At 43.7% G+C, this 15,902-nt stretch overlaps 1 protein-coding gene across 3 annotated transcripts in view; it reads left to right on the forward strand.

Moving 5' to 3' along the window:
- The first annotated feature begins 1,228 nt into the window (after positions 1-1,228).
- RCL1 (RNA terminal phosphate cyclase like 1) overlaps positions 1,229-15,902 on the forward strand; it is a 31,169-nt gene continuing 16,495 nt past the window's right edge. For 2 of the 3 annotated variants that reach the window (XR_003256311.1, XM_026083564.1), the window contains exons 1-6: positions 1,229-1,400; positions 3,849-3,920; positions 4,736-4,911; positions 10,992-11,066; positions 12,367-12,491; positions 13,885-14,010. Coding sequence is in view for 2 of the 3 variants with exons in the window: in XM_026083564.1 (XP_025939349.1) it covers positions 1,265-1,400; positions 3,849-3,920; positions 4,736-4,911; positions 10,992-11,066; positions 12,367-12,491; positions 13,885-14,010 (710 nt within the window). In the remaining variant the exon portion in view is untranslated. Of the gene's footprint in view, positions 1,401-3,691; positions 3,762-3,848; positions 3,921-4,735; positions 4,912-10,991; positions 11,067-12,366; positions 12,492-13,884; positions 14,011-15,902 lie in introns of those variants that run through there. The other variant, XM_026083565.1, reaches the window with a different exon arrangement.

Raw genomic sequence — 15,902 nt, forward strand, 5'->3', positions numbered from 1 at the left:
CACAGATTGAAAGCTTCCCGTGGCCTCTTAYGTAAGGGAAGCTGGGCTCTGCCAATATAGTTAAGGGAACAGCTTGAACAGAAGATCAGAAATCAGGTCCAGTGCTTCCAAGTGCAGAGCATGAAGCTGGCATCTTTGCTTAATTTTCCTTTAACTGATATAATATTTCATCTGAACAAGACAGCCAGGGACAAATTACTAAAACAAAAACAAAAACAAAACTGTCTGAAGAAAGATGTCCCAAGAAACTAATTTCATCTTACCTAGGGAGAGTATCATGATCTTGTACCACATTTCATTCCAGAATTTAACTACTCACCTGTCAATAAACAGAGAACTCAAATGTCCCAGAGAAGTTAAATTGTTCGAAATAAAGCGTTGCATAACAGCACTGGTAAAACGTAGAACCACGTAACAGTTAGACTAATACCAAGCTTCCATAAAAAAAAAAAAAACATACAGAGCAAAAGCTAAAAGAGGCAATAACTACTACTTAAATATCACTTAAGTTGTGCCCCTGATAATAGCACTTCATGCAGGAATAATGGYTTATTGTTGTGACAGATTCCCTGCGCTGGCAAAGCTGTGTTTATCCCTGATAAGCAGCACGAGGAAGAGCAGCGACACTACATGTGCGCAGCCCTGCCGCTGCGAGCGTGTGGTGTGGGGCCGGCGGCATCGCAGAGGTGGCCGGTATAACCGCCTCCCCACGGGCCTGGGCAACACGGGCGAGGAGCAGGCACGGAGGGGCCATCACCGCACCGGGCAGAAGCGCGGAGTCGAGCACAGGTGGGAGTAGCGATAGAAACAGCGAACAGCGTGGAGAAAACCAGCGCAGCGCTTTGGGGGCGAACGACGGCACGCTGCTGAGCTTGGCTGCGCTCATACTGAAGGTTCAGATTCAACGCCCCGACGAGGCTCCTGCACCGCCGCTGTCTGCCGGCTGCGGCTGACTGACGTTCAACAGGTTATTTCGACTGTTCCCGCCTCCGCTCTCCCTGCTCCTGCCAGGAAGCCAGCGCCCTTGAAGCAAAGCCGCTCCCGCGGCAGGGGCTTGCTCCTCCTAACCCTAACCCCAGGCCGCGGGTGCCGCCCAACGGCCGCCGCCACCGCCCAACGGCCGCCGCCCAACGGCCGCGGCGGCCCCGCCCCCTCGCCCTGTGACCCCCGCGCGGCGGCGCTTCCTGTTCCCAACCACGTGGGCGCGCCCGGCTCGGCGGGCGGCGGCACCGGCACCGCGGGGGGAACCGGCACCGGCACCGGCATGTCGGGCCGCTCGCAGTGCCTCAGCTACGCGGGCTGCAACTTCCTGCGGCAGCGCCTGGTGCTGTCCACGCTCAGCGGGCGGCCGCTGAAGGTCCGCAAGATCCGCGCCAAGGAGCAGGACCCCGGTCTGCGCGGTGAGCGGGCGGCACCGGCACCGGCGGGGGAGGGCGGGCGCCCCCCGCGCCGGGCAGCGCGCTCGGCCCGCAGGGCAGCGGCGGCCCGGCCGCCTCGTCCCGCCTCCCCGCGGGTCAGCCCGCAGCCGGGGCACGGCGCCCCGCTCCCGAAACGCCCCCGGGCGCCCGCGGGGGGGGGGGGAAGGAAAAGCCGGGGTGTGCAGGGGTGTCAGGATATCCCGGGGCTGAAGACTGCGGTTATCAGATAGCCAGGGGTCTAAGGGTAATCAGGACAGCCAGGGATGCGGTATGGTAATCAGGCTATCCAGGGGTGCAGGACAGTAATCAGGATATCCAGGGGTCTAAGAGTAATCAGGCTGTCCAGGGGTGCGGGACGGTAATCAGGATACCCAGGGGTGCGGGGGCAGCCCAGGCCGGCACGGCGCAGCTGAGCAGGTCAGGGGCTGTGGGGCGGTGAGGTTCCCGTGGGCCGCGGCCGGCGGGAGCGCCGGGTTTCCCCCGCTCCTCTTCTGCAGCGGCAGGGACGGAGCCAGCGGCGGCCGACGGGCCCCTTCCCCGCAGGGGGGAGCGAGGGGAGCGGGCCCTGTGGAGGCAGCTCTGGTGTGGGATGGTCTCCACGCAGAAGCGGGCTCTCTGCTCCCAAGCTGCGGGACCTGCTGGCTCTGCAGCCACCCGTGGTTGCGCTGGGCCCAGCGACTTTCCCGCTCTCTCTTTCTTGGAGCCAAAGTTCCAGCAATTTTACTGGATCAGGCCTTACTCTTTGGTTTTTGTCTATTTTGTGCCCAAATAGGAGTAAAGATAATACCCTTCAATATTTACGCGGTTGGTGATAAGTGATATTTGATCACTCCCATGGCCATGACAGCGGCAGGAGGGACAGCTATCCCGGATGTGTCGTTTAGGTCTTTCCTGGGCAAGGTGTGAAGCTGAGAACAGCGCTCGTACCAGCACAGACACTCTGCTGCCTCCTCAGAAGGCTTCAGTTTATAGCAATAAATTCTCCTGTTAAACTTTCAAAACACTCTTATGTACTTGACTTAACATTTACCAAGGCCCAAAGTATTTATTACTACCATGAAGTGTTTGGCTGTGGTGAAGGTAGGAATTTTTGCCATTTTTTAATAGGTGTTTGAGTATCTTTTCCAAGCATGGGTTAACATGCAAACTGTGGCTRTAGCAGAAAAAGCACAATAACAAACCCTGATTGGTGTTGATACTCAACATGCAGTGCTCTCTGCTTTTTATGACTGGAGCCTTTGCACACACAACTTTTGAGTTTGTCCTCCAAGAGGGTGGCAGCTATTCACGAAGATGTGATTTCTCACTGGAAGTGATTCCAGGACTATCGTGTAAAGCTGAGTATAGAAATTATCACAACAGAGGGCAGAACCAGAGCTGTGTGTCTGKGTCATCAAGCATATGGTGCAAATATTGTTTAACAAACTGTAATTTCTGCAAATAGCTCATTGGTTTAAATGGTTATTGCGTCCTAGAAGCATATGCAGAAATAAAAATCTGATTACTGTTTAAGAACTAACGTAGCATTACTGCTGATGAAGTTGTACAATCAACTGACAATTATGCAGGTGCTGTTAGTTCTTAAAATTGACTGATTTTGAACTATATTTAAACAGTATCTTCCTTGATACTGAATGTCTGCCAACTTGGGATACCTAAATACTAGAATACTAACATTCCTTTTTTTCATATTTGTCTCTTTCCCATGGCTCTGAGAGAGAATCCACACAAACAGGAGAAACTCAGTAAATAATTTCACACAAGCTGCTCTAGTGCACATACTAAGCAGAAAGAGATGTGATGGGAAGACTTGTATTTCTCTAGCCTTTATTATGTCATTGATGGTTTTGGAAAATTTGAAAGTCTGCAGATAGATATCATGATGGTGTTTTTGGAACAGCTGTATGCTTTACATCTGAATGTCAGCTTCTTTTAAAAGAAGACCTCTACAAAAAATAATGGGAAGCTGTTGTTAGCTTCGCAGGCCTAAATAAACAGGGTCCTGTTTGCTGGGATTTGTGCATGTGTGCAAAGGTGACCTTTGTACTGATTAAAAAGGTTTTATCCTGGGCTCAAGTGACTGCTCAGACTGCTGTGATGAGACGTGCTGACTCCCATACCTCATTCTGTGCAGGGGAGAGCAACGTGGCTTGTCCCATGGTCACATCTGGGTGCACCTGCATTGATTTGAGAGGCCTGTGAGACTCAAATTTAGGCCTCTGGATTTGTAGTGAATTGCTTTTTTCCATGTGGTGGACTTGTACTACAACAAACTGAAAAGTGAAGGTAGCCGTACTGTCCTCTAGAGAGTGTCGTGAATGGCCAGAAAGGGAAAATGTATAGGTATGGCATGCTGTGTGTTGAAGTTTCTTATTGTTTTCAGGAACATATTTAAGGAAATTTAAAATCCCTTTTTTTTTTCCTCCTCAGATTTTGAAGCAAGTTTTATTCGCCTCATTGACAAAGTGACCAATGGCTCTAGGATTGAAATAAACCAAACAGGTGAGATCTTCCTTCTCCTCTTCCCCTATGCCAGTCTGCCAGGCTATATCATTTGCTGCAGTGAAAGAAAAGTTTTGGCTTGCCAGGGCTAAGTTTTTAGATAGCTTGGTGCCAAGGACCAAGCAGATCAGAAATAATCAAACTGAGAAGTTCTGTAGTGATAGATCACAGGCGAGAAGAGCAGTGTGCCACTATAAGGTAGTGAGTCAAGGAAAGCACATTGCTCGAGACTTTAAGTTTTGTGTTTTGTTTGGTATGCAGGATTTCATAGTGGGGTAAGATCCCTCTGAACTAGAAGGGGTTTTTGTAGAAGGTAAGGTTTGTGCTTGCCTAGTCATGTTCAGAAGAGGAGTCAGTTGGAGGGCGAAGCTCCCTATGGAGATGCATCAGCAGGTTCTTGTTCTCTATGTGTTGTTGCAGGGACGTCTAAGGATTTTGCAGGGTCAGTAAAGCAGATGACCTACCACTAGGTATGCTGGGGCGGCAATGACCTGTTGGTCTGGTAAAGATTTGGCTGCTGTGGAAGGATGATAGTTGCCTCAGTAAGCGTTTTTGGGGATGGTTAAAGGATTCTTGATTTACTGGGAAGGAAGGGAAAGGAGAAGAAAAGGTGTGCAAAACAGACACGCATGTGCCTTAGTCCATTTGTGCACTGTAGACATGGAAGAAGCGTGCTGGAAGTGCTACCTGCCTCATATAGTCTTTTGCCTCCAGTTTGCTGGTGCGCATCACTGCGAAGTGTCTTTACGCTGTAGTCATGGCTAGCATGCTGACAACACTCTGGTATGATTTCCTCCCCTCTCATCTTCCCCCAGGAACGACCTTATATTATCAGCCTGGTCTTTTGTATGGAGGTTCACTGGAACATGACTGCAGCCCCAGTCGCAGTATTGGCTATTATTTAGAAAGTCTGCTCTGCCTGGCACCTTTCATGAAACACCCGTTAAAAATTGTCCTGAGGGGAGTAACAAATGACCAAGTAGATCCTTCGGTAAGTAATAAAAATTTATTAAGTACCCAAAGAGGATTTTTTTCCTTCTTCATCTCCATTTAAAAAAAGAAAGTCTCCAAAACCTACTGGATTTTTGTAATTTCTTGCAACAAGAAGTATCTAGTATTATTGCATGAGCCAACAAATTCTCTGAATCAAACAAGCATCTTCTGATATGTTCACTTTCTGCTTCATACTCCAAACTGTAGTTTGTAATCCATGTTTTGACATTCAGTTCTGGGCAGCTTCTCTTTTCTTCACTGGAAACTCCCTCTAAATGTAGTGTGAGGCCCTGCCATTGCTTCTCCTGTTCTCAAAATTTAGATGCGTTATTCCCCCATTGCACGTGTTTATTTACTGTAAAAAGAGGAAATTGTCTATAAAATTTAGTGCAGCAAGGAAGGAATCCTTCCTTACTGTAGATGCGGGGCATAGTTATACTGATGTTACTATGAAGTCTTCTGTTAGAAATAAAAGTCACATGATAGTAATGAAATTATAGTAGCAGAAGTCCTGCAGGTAATTTACTCAGCTCCTTTCTGGTTTCAAACAACTTGCAGTAAGAGAACTGTCTCTTCAGAAGGAAGCTGAAAGGCATTATAGATCAAGTGACTCTGAAATTAGCCATGTTTTCCCTGAAGTCTGTTAGTGATGATTTAAAATCCTTCATGCGTTTATAACAGTCTTGTTACAAAAGTGAGCTATGGGTAACTTAGGGTTAAAACACTGAAGTAATGGTTAGGGCTTGGTTGATTTTTATTTTTTTTTTTTCCCTTTAAAGTAATGGCATTTGGAGAACAGCACTGCTGTTTACCTTTCAAATGGTGATTGGAGACTTGCCTATTTTCTTCTGAGTAGATTAAAGGAACGCTGTTACCTGAAAGTTTAACCAATTTAAAATGAAAACAAATATACTATCAAGTATAATAGCAGGTATTAGACCAGCCTCTGAGTCCTGCTGGAATTTATTGCTTTTCAACTACTCTTTCTTGTCATTTTAAAAAATGCGTTCTCTCCCCTGTGGCGCTGTGAAACACCCACATGAGCCAAAGGGTAATTGAAGTGGGTTATACACAGTGCTGTCAATTAAAAAAAAAAAAAAGAACAAAGTAAAATGAAAAACGTGTGTTTCTCTAATCTTTCAGTCACCATGATTAAAGATRTTTGATAGAAATGGTAAGTAGTAAGAATCAAAGCAGTCTCTTTTGGTTGACTGCATCTCTTAACCACAGTGGAGAGAGTCTTCCTTGAAGAATGCAGAGAGGAAGAGCAGTCCAACTTGAACATTGCTTTCAAGTAAGTTTGGACACACATCTAAGCAGTTTAGTCTTGAGTCTGGAAATCATTCCTTTTCAGACATATTGACTTGGGCCAACAGAGATTAAACAGTTCTAGGTGAAATGGGCACAGGAATCTGAGCCAGTTAGTTGTTCCTCGAAGGAGGCCTGCACTGGCTGAAGCTCCAACACAGAAAGGTGTTGTCAGGCGTCGGCTGAGTCACAGTACCTGACAGCGTGCCTGCTGCTCAGCCCATGGCACGTACAAATCAAATGCAGTCACGTGGTGACAGATGTCTGTGCCAGTGARTTATATCTTAATGCTTGCTGTGCTGTAGAAACACAGTTGTCGTTACAGTGGCTCACCTGGTGTGTAGTAACTTGTTAAGTGGSAATAGCTTGATACTAATTCCTCAAACTAGGATAAACCTGGCTAATGTCTGTTTAAYGGGCCTGAATAAACATTAAACCTGGTGCACCCTGATAAACTACTTTCAAGGAATTTTACACAAGGTTTTGTAGTAGCTCAACTATTATAATGAGGAGGGGGGAAAAAACAGGAAAAACAAGAGAAAGCCCCCAAACTCCCTTTGATGAAATCCGCCTGACTCTGCAGGTTGTTGAGACCATGAGCACAAGTTTAAATGCTATCCTAAATGATATGTGTGCTTGAGTAAATGTAAACTTGGTTTTAAATTGATCAGGGCTTTTTATTCTTCTGTAAGCAGATAGCATTTAGAAACTGTGGGTCAAAACATTTTATTTACACTTGCCCAGAAAAAGGATGCTCAAATTCATCCATCCATCTACATGCCATCTGGCTTGCCCAGGGGAAGGGGGGGAAGGCAGACTAATGTAAATATCTTGTGGCTAGTTTAAAATGGACGAGGCATTTTGCCTGCTGCTCTTCATGCAAGAATCTCTCCATCTCAGCTCAGGAGGTGCAATGGGCTTGACATCCATCTGCCTGCACTGGTGAAGTTTTTCTTTTGTTCCCTTTGTAAAAAGGATACCATATTTTGTAAACATGTCTTTATTTTGGGGCCAGATGAACTCTGGAGGAAGTCTCCCTGCATAAGTGCATTCAGTGTCTCTGTTACCTGCAGAAAGACGCTAAAGGTACAACTTCACATATGTATAAATATGTATTATGTATGTACCCACACATATGCATATATGAGCTCACAGAGCACCCCGTTGATGAAAGGAGAAGGTGGTCCTGCCCATCCTCCTTCCTRTCTCGTCCTTTCAGCCACACAATCCTGCTTCCTCCGATACTCTGGCACTTTTCAGAGCCTTCTCTAAGCCAGTTTTACTAAGTGGCAGGATGGCAGGGAACTGCCCCTGGCATTTGCTCGTGGAGGCATCCACAGGGTAAGCAGCAGGAGTGTGTGTTTGGCCAGAAGAGTGGGGCCTTTCCCTCATGGTGGCCTGACCAACTGGGCTTTCTGAAATCTGCTCTCATTTACCACTCTAAAGAGACCTTTAAAAACATCTTTTGGATATGATTGCTGCATTGAGGGCTTGAGGCTACTCCTAGCCAGCAAGCCCTTGTCAGGAGGACAGAGGGGACATGGCACATCTCCTGCCATGGAGACAGTAGATGTGGTGAAGGGGAGAGGAAAGCTGTTTCCAAAGGGCATCTTGTATCAGGAAAGACTTTGGCTGATTTCAGCRAGGTGTAGGTCAGGCAGAGGGCCCCTGGGGTATAAATAGAGTATGTGTTTATGTTTGCATTTGCGTGTATACATCCACTGCCCACTGATGGGGTGCAATGAAAAGCTGTTTGGCAGCTGGTGCCATTAAAGATAACTGAAAACAGCAGTTGGAGAGTCTGGGGCCGCTGAAATGCAGGATAGCATGCACTTGCTGCAGTTTGCAACATGGTGATAATAGTGTGCGAGTGATATATCTTAAATAAGTGAGAGGGATGATACTTTGCTCTTGCGTTTGTCAGGAAGAGGTCTCCACATGACTTGGAATACTAGACTGAACCATTCACTGGCAACTTGCATTTACATTACATTTTTCTGCGCAACCACTAGAGACACTTGTCCCTGTACAGCTTGTGGACCAGCTCTGTGGGACTGGCACACAGAATTGATGTAGTTTCAGGCTTCTCTGCATTGAGAGTGTGCATGGTGGGGAGTATCTTTGTAAAGCATGTTTTTGAAGGAAATGGAGGTAGCATGCAAATGATTACTCCTRTTTTCCTTTCCTTCTTTTCATGTTGTTATTCTGACAAGCTGCAGATATGTGATACTGTAATAACCTGGTTTTAGAATAATCCTTCTTAATGTTGTTTGGGTTTGTGAGTGCTAAAGTTTTTTTACAACTTTGCTTTGGGTTTTTCAACTGAATGACTTTTCATGCTGGCATGAGACTAGCATGTGAAGTTTTGGCTTGGGAACAGCAGTTGTCTGTAATCCCAGGAAAACAAAAGTTTTCCCTGCTGACTTTTCTGGCTCTTTTTTTTCTTTTTTTCTTGTTAGACTCTATGGTTTTACATTTGTGAAACGCACAAAAAAGCCATCTAGCTTTCTGCCACCAAAACATAATGCTGTATGTATGGCACGGTTGAATGATGTTCTAAGCAGTGCTGATGACTTACCTAGACTGGCTAATGGCTACCTAGGAAAGGGATAATCAACTGCTGTTGGGTCTGGTTTTGTTTTTTGTAGCTTTGCACTTGCTAAGGGATTCTGCAAGCCACTAGAAGTTTCAGTTCATATGTTTTTAGATTTTTAATTGTTGTAGATTTCTTTAAAGGCAAAAGTTTGGTTTTATACCAGTTTGGTTTGTGAACAAGCAATGTCTATGGAACTTGGCAAATTAATGGCATTTGTGGTGAGGTATACTCCTCTTGTGCCAAAGCACAGAARAAACATTATATGACTTGGTGTTGTGCTGTCAGCTCTGAAGATGGAATAACTGCCCTCCAAAGAGATCTGAAGGATGGTTTTATGGTTGAGTGGTAGGCAAGAACCTAGAAAATACAGGTTTGCGTCTCAGTTCGGCTGCAGTCCTGTGATTTTGGGTGAGGTATGAAACCCCTCCTACATGAACTCACACTTGTTGTTGAGCAGGGCAGCCTTCTCCCATTCTTCAAGTACTGCTAGTTACCTTTTCTGTTAGGGCTATTAATTTGGAACAGAAACCTTGTACTGTGCGTCTCTCTGGTGCCTGATGAGCATTATGCCTGGAACTTATCTAAGGACTAAAAAGACTATGATAAGTCTTGAAATTTTTGGAAACTAACAAACCAGACTCAAAATTGACTCTGTTTCCTAATGTGGTCATAATATGCTTTTCCATAGATACAGACTTCAGTCCAGAGATTGCAAAAGTGGAAAAAGAGGAGGGGAAGGGAGTTTCTAACTTGCATTGTGAAACTGTTCTTTTAACTGGTATATATTTTTTCATAACAAAGAGGGAGAAATACTCCGCAGTTCTTATGTGAAACAGATTAACTTGTCAGAATTTCAAAACTTCTGCCAGTGGTACTTACCTGTGTCTGTGTTTGTCCACATGCATATTAATAAAGGCTTGTGCTCTAAAAATCAAATCTGACTGTGATTAATGAATACTACTGAGGGGCTGAATGCAGGCAGCATGGCCATACCTGGCATTTCCTAATTTAAAATAAAAGGAATTAATCCTTGATGTAGAGTTTTTAATGACAACATTAACATGTTGATACTACTTCCTACCATTTAAAAACCACCCACACCCTCCCTGCACTCTGGAAAAAAAGAAAGTATGGTGGCCAGCAGGATTTGAAGCATGAGAACTGCAGCATAGGCTTGTAGCAACTCAGGTTGCTCTAACAGGTTGTTCACAGCTTTGTAGATGAGGTACATGCTAGTACTTTGTTCGTGGCTTGCATCATATTACAGAGAGCAGAGAGAGTGTAACTCAAGAATACTGGGTTCTGGTTGAAGCTGTGGGAAGGAGGATCTTTTTTGCCTCCTCTGCCACCATCTACTGCATGCCTGTTTCCTTCTCCATCTGAATTTTAGTTCCTCTTTGGTCAAAGTGTCCTGGTCCCATCTCTCCCCAGCTGCTTATCTCTGATAATTCCCTGTGCTATTGCTAAAATCATTTCTGTCCCCTTCAGCAATGCTACTAAAGTGTCAGCAGAAGGAAGAAGGTGGCAGTCAAAGGACAGTCATTGTTGTCTTAGTTCAGCAACCAGGAATAGCAATTGCAAGGAAAGTCCGGCTCAGACCTGGATTTGGCAAGCACCCAGCTCAGAGGGAATGCGTGGATGATTTGCCACAAGCTTAACCAGTTTTTTCTGTCAACAAAAATTACCTGGAGACTCCTGTTTCTCAGAAACTGCTGAGGAGTTCTTGATGCARGGATGAGATTTCTCCTGCCAAATCAAGGGTCTGCTCCAAACTTTGGAGGTTTTTTAACTCCTCGGAGATTAGGATTGATCAAGAATTTTTTAACAAGCAGAAAAGAATAATTTTTTTCAGTTACTGTGTTCAGAGAAACAAATGAACTGTCTTAGCTGAAGCATAACAAAAATAAGGATCAGGCTGCAGAAGAAATCCAGAGTAGGAAATTTCGGCTCCCAGTAGTTTGTTTTGGCAAAGTTTGTGACCTGTGGTAATCTTAAGAGTAGTTGAAGCTTTTCATGCTGCACTCCCATGTCTGCTCATAGAATACCAAGTCTGGGAAAGCCTTATCCCTGTTAGGCATCTCATAATTCAAGGGTTTTTAAATTATTGACTTATGTAACTTTCAATAAATAGTCTGCTTTTTTGATTTTTTTTTTTTTTTAAATGTGTTCCATAGGTTGATGTCCTTAAGGCAACAGCTCTACCCCTATTGAAAAAATTTGGAATTGATGGTGAAAGTCTGGAAATCAAGGTAAAAAATCTTATTTCTTTCTTTTCCAGCACAGTTTAAATGATACCTTGCTCTGTTTCACACAGGTCTATATGCTTGCTGGCCTTCTGTCTCTAGCAGGTATCTAATTGTAACTGCATATATTTCTAAAATTGCCTCTTGTTTTTGGCCTGTTTTAAATAGCATATCAGCCACACGATGTTTAGATTTAAGGTATGGCGTAGAGGAGAGATGCAGAAGCTTTGGGTAGAGAGGATAAGGGCAAATGTGTGTCGCTTTTCTTAGTTTGTGGGAGATCTCAGAGACTGAGAAAACTTCTTGCTTTCTTGTTCTTCTTCAGTTCCTTCTATTTTCCTTTTCTTGCTGCTTGTTCTTCCTGCCCCATGGTTATGGCCAGGGAATAATAGTAGGATCTTTTGTCTGCTTCACCAGCAGGGCAACTGGAATTGTGTTGTATAGGTGTGTGAGGTTTACTCCCAATGTAGAGGGGTAAAGAACCTTGTTCTCTAAAGACTACACTCTTTATGGGCCCAGCAGACCTGGATGTAGAACAGACATTTAGGCTGAGGGGGAAAAAATCTAAGGTCTTTCAAAATTAAGAAGAAAACAAACAAATAGTAATAATAATAATAAAAAAAAAAAAACCTTGCCAGGGCTCTGGGGTAGCACCAGCCCTCCCTGCCGCTGCCCAGGACCATGCCCTGGTCCCTGCCCAGCCATGGGCTCCCCAACCCCAACCTGCAGGTGACTGCCCAGCCCCATGGCGGTGCCCAAAGAAGTTGGGGCTGCCCCTGGGGTGTCTGGACAAAACCTTTGTGTTAGTTACAAGTTGCAAAGGATTGACTTAATGCACTTTATACTAGCACATAAGCTCTCAAACATCTGCTGGTTTTGACATCTTAAGAAAACCTGTCTGATTTGTGGGGATGAGTTGAGTTTGGTCCCCCATGTGCATGTTAAGCATCAGAAAAATTATTAGCTTCTTATAGATTTTCTTCAGTGGTGAGGCATAGATTGACTATTAGAAACCTGCTTTAAGGCAGGGTTGCTTTCTTGGCAAAGGTGGTTTTTTTCTTCCATTGAGAAGTCATGCCTGCCCTATTTGAAATGAGAGGGTCGACCAAAAAATCTCTTTTTGCTGGTAGGTTTGGTGTAAAATCCATTTCTGCCTTTAGGATTTTTTTTTCCTCGCTTGTATTCACGTAATAGCACTACTGATAAGATCTTACTATATATGGGATAAAAGTTATCACCTTTGAATGTGTAAGTACATTTTTTTTGCTCTTTACTAAACTGTTTTCTCCTCCATTATTGTTTCTAGATCAACCGGAGAGGAATGCCTCCCAAAGGCGGTGGAGAGATACTGTTTGCCTGCCCAGTGAAGAAAGTCTTGCAGCCCATTCAATTCACAGACCCTGGCAAAATCAAGCGCATCAGAGGAACTGCGTATCTTTTTTTTTTTTTTTTTTTTTTTGACGCTTGTTAAAGAGGGCAGGGTGAACATTGTGTAAACATTGCAGACATTGTGTAGAAGGATCATGCAGACAATTAGATCTCAGCATTGTGTCTCAAAGACGCTGTGTTCAGAGCAGTGTTGTGTTCTACATTGAATAGTGGGCATCATGGCTGTTAATGATCCTGGCTGGATGTCAGATGGGTACTTTAAGTCCCATTTACACCTCACTGCACACGTGAATGGAGTTATTTGTTGTGTTATAAAAAGCAATTTCTTATCCCTTTAGCCTCCAGTAATACCACTGGAGGTGGAAGTAGGGGAGGATGTATTTCCCTCACAAAGAAAAGAGTACAAAATACTGTTGTGGAGTACTGACTTTTGCAAAGAGAATTCCACATATCGTTAATGTTTTTTTCTTTCCTTCTCTCTTGTTGTTTCTGTACTGTATCTTTCATGAATCTGCTGTCCCCATAGGAAGAAGGCAGAAATCCCTGACAGGCAAGGAGTGCTAAAGCTTGTATTTCATGAGGCCCTGTTCTCTCCTGGGCATTGGCCATCTTGTAGTTCAGCTCATAATTATGAGAGATCTGGCTTTGATCAGCTTGAAAGGAAGGCAGGAATGAGACAGGTTGGCTGCCAGAGGCGCAGGATTGGAGCCTAGCCCTCCATCTACCTTATGATGTGTTCTTGTAATCGTGAGAACGGGTTGCTTTGAACCCACTCTGCAGCTGCAGCATTTGGATGAGTCAAGCACTCCCGCACAAGAGCAGTTTACTAGGTGCACGTGCTGTAGAGCAAAGGAGGCAGCTCGGTGTGCTTGTGGTAGTGTTTGTCATGGTCTTTCTAAGGAGAAAGTCACTTCTTTATGCCCCTGTCACCTCTCTCATAAGTAGTTCTACCACTCGCCTTTAATTTAAGTTACATAATTTCTACATAATAAAAATGGAAAGACAGGATTTCTTGTTGCTAATTCAGGAGAAACTCACCCATCACTATCTTTTAATACTACAGGAAAAGCAGAGCATGCAGGACTTCCTGCATCATAAGAAAGTGAAAGATGATAGGACAGCAACTGAAAATCATCAAAGGACATCTTTAAGACAGATGTTTACCTTGTCATAATAAGATGTTCTGCACATGTTCTGTGTACCTCACCTCAAGATTTATCAATGAAAAGATTGTAGAAAACACTGAGCACATGTGCTTCTTTAAGTATAGGCTGGGGTTGGGAAGTGGACCAGCATTCATGGACAGATGTCTAAGGCAAAACCACATTATCTGAAATAATGCATTGGGACCTCTTGGCCACTTTTGGTAGTTTAAACCATCATCTGGTTTAAATTTCTCTGTGATTACAATGAATTCCTTAGCTCGGAAGTGTAGATACTCTGTCAGAGTGTCACCACAGATGGCAAACAGAATGGTGGAGTCTGCAAGGAGCGTCCTGAATAAGTTCCTACCAGACATTTATATCTACACAGATCATATGAAGGGGGTCAACTCTGGAAAGTGAGTATCCAGCTTTCACAGTTAACAGAAATACAGCTCTGCATCTGTTTGTCTGCTAGTGTATTCTGATCTGTTACTGCACTGAGCTTCACAACACGCTCTTCTGTTTTGCCGACTTGGAATAAATATTCCTCACAACAAAAAAAGATGGAACGATTGGCAAGTTACATTTGTTTTCCCCTTGATACAGGGACAGAAATTGTGTGCTTTCCTAAACAAGGAATCATCTACCATTATTGCCACTAAAGGGAAACCTGAACTTTCTTTAGCCTTAAAGCTGTTTAAAGTGAGATTAAGATCAGAGGTGCCATGGTATGGTGTGAAAACTAATGTTTGAATCTGATTGTAGACCTCCTGATGGAAATGGTAGCATTCGGGATGGGATCAAACTGTTTTCTGAAACATTTGATCCGTGTGGGCTGTCCTGTTCTTTACTATGACATAAACAGTTGAAGGAGTGTCTGGCCTTTTACTGGCAAGGAGTAGAACCCCAGTTAGACGACAATTATGAGGCATGAACTTACTGTACTTCCAGATTTTTTTTGTTAAAAGAATGCAGAAGTGATGCATATAATTCAGACAGTTTTACTGAGAGGCTTTTGTTGTCCTCTTGTCACTTATAGCTTGGAAAAGGTCACTTGAGGTTGGAGAAGATCTTGGTAACTGACTTGTTTGTTGTCTTTCTGTATGCTCAAACCCAAGCATGCACGCTTTTTTTTGGTGCTAGCTTGGCATGTAACTGCTGGTGCCCAAGGAAGGGGTATCTCAACTAGAAAACGGGCTAAAACGCCATGGCACAAGTGAACACAGGAGAACAAATGATAAATTGTTAGTCCTTTCTTAAAAGGATTCAAAAGAAAACTTTTTTTTTCTTAATTCTGACACCTGTTTCATACTATGCAAATGACCTCACATCCTTGGATCATATCATATTCTTCAGAGAAGCTTGTAAAATAACAAATTGCGTTATCATGGCAATATGCTGTATTGTAATCCTTGTCTGTAAAGTCTTCCAGGCTCTTTGTCTAAAGACTTGGATATTAGGAAAAAGATTATAATCACTGGGCTGTTGATGTGTTAGAATGGATTGCCAGGAAGACTTTCCACCTCTGGAAACTTCTAAGAGCAGGTTGACCAAAGGTAGATACGTTGTCCTTGTCCTGCGATGTAACAGGGGACTGGGGCAAGAATAGGGATTGAAACACAGAGGTGAATCAGCTATGTGACTAGGAAAGTTTTACTCGGTAGATGGCATCTCAAGATGTGGTTTTGTTTGCGATGTGGCCACAGACATCCTGTATAATCTTGAGTAAGCTGTTCTGATCTAGGTTTTGCCTTGTGCATGTATATATAAAACGTGTCTCTTTCCTGGAAGAGGTGGTGAGAAGGCAAAATCCATAAATGATTTTGTGGCCAATACCTCAGGAATAAAGACCTCATAGACATCAAGAGCTGTATCTACATCTAACATGTAAAAACAAATACTTCATCCATCATTTTTTCAGAAATGCTGAATGCTTCCAAGACTAATGTAGATATTTAAATTGCTTACAAGGGTTTTGGTCTACCCCTTGCTGTTAATAGAATGTGCCGTCTACTCAGCACTTCTAAACAGTTACGGTTTTGTATGCTGCTAAATGGTAACATCATTTTTATGTAGTGTTGAGGTAAAATGTTCAGAAAAAGTCTCAAGTATGTTTCAGGGAGGTTTAGCTTCTGGAGGCATTTCTGAAAATGGAATATAAATGCCGTTTGAAGTATTGCCCTAAAGATAAATTATTACATTCACAAGTCTACAATAATCTAAAAAAAAATTGACTCTAAAGTATTTTTTTCCTTTCTGGTCCTTCATCATATTTAATATGACAGGATTGTAAATCTTGTGGCTTCAG

Source organism: Apteryx rowi, unplaced genomic scaffold, assembly GCF_003343035.1.
Source record: "Apteryx rowi isolate R43461 unplaced genomic scaffold, aptRow1 scaffold_61, whole genome shotgun sequence".
Classification (NCBI taxonomy): Eukaryota; Metazoa; Chordata; class Aves; order Apterygiformes; family Apterygidae; genus Apteryx; species Apteryx rowi.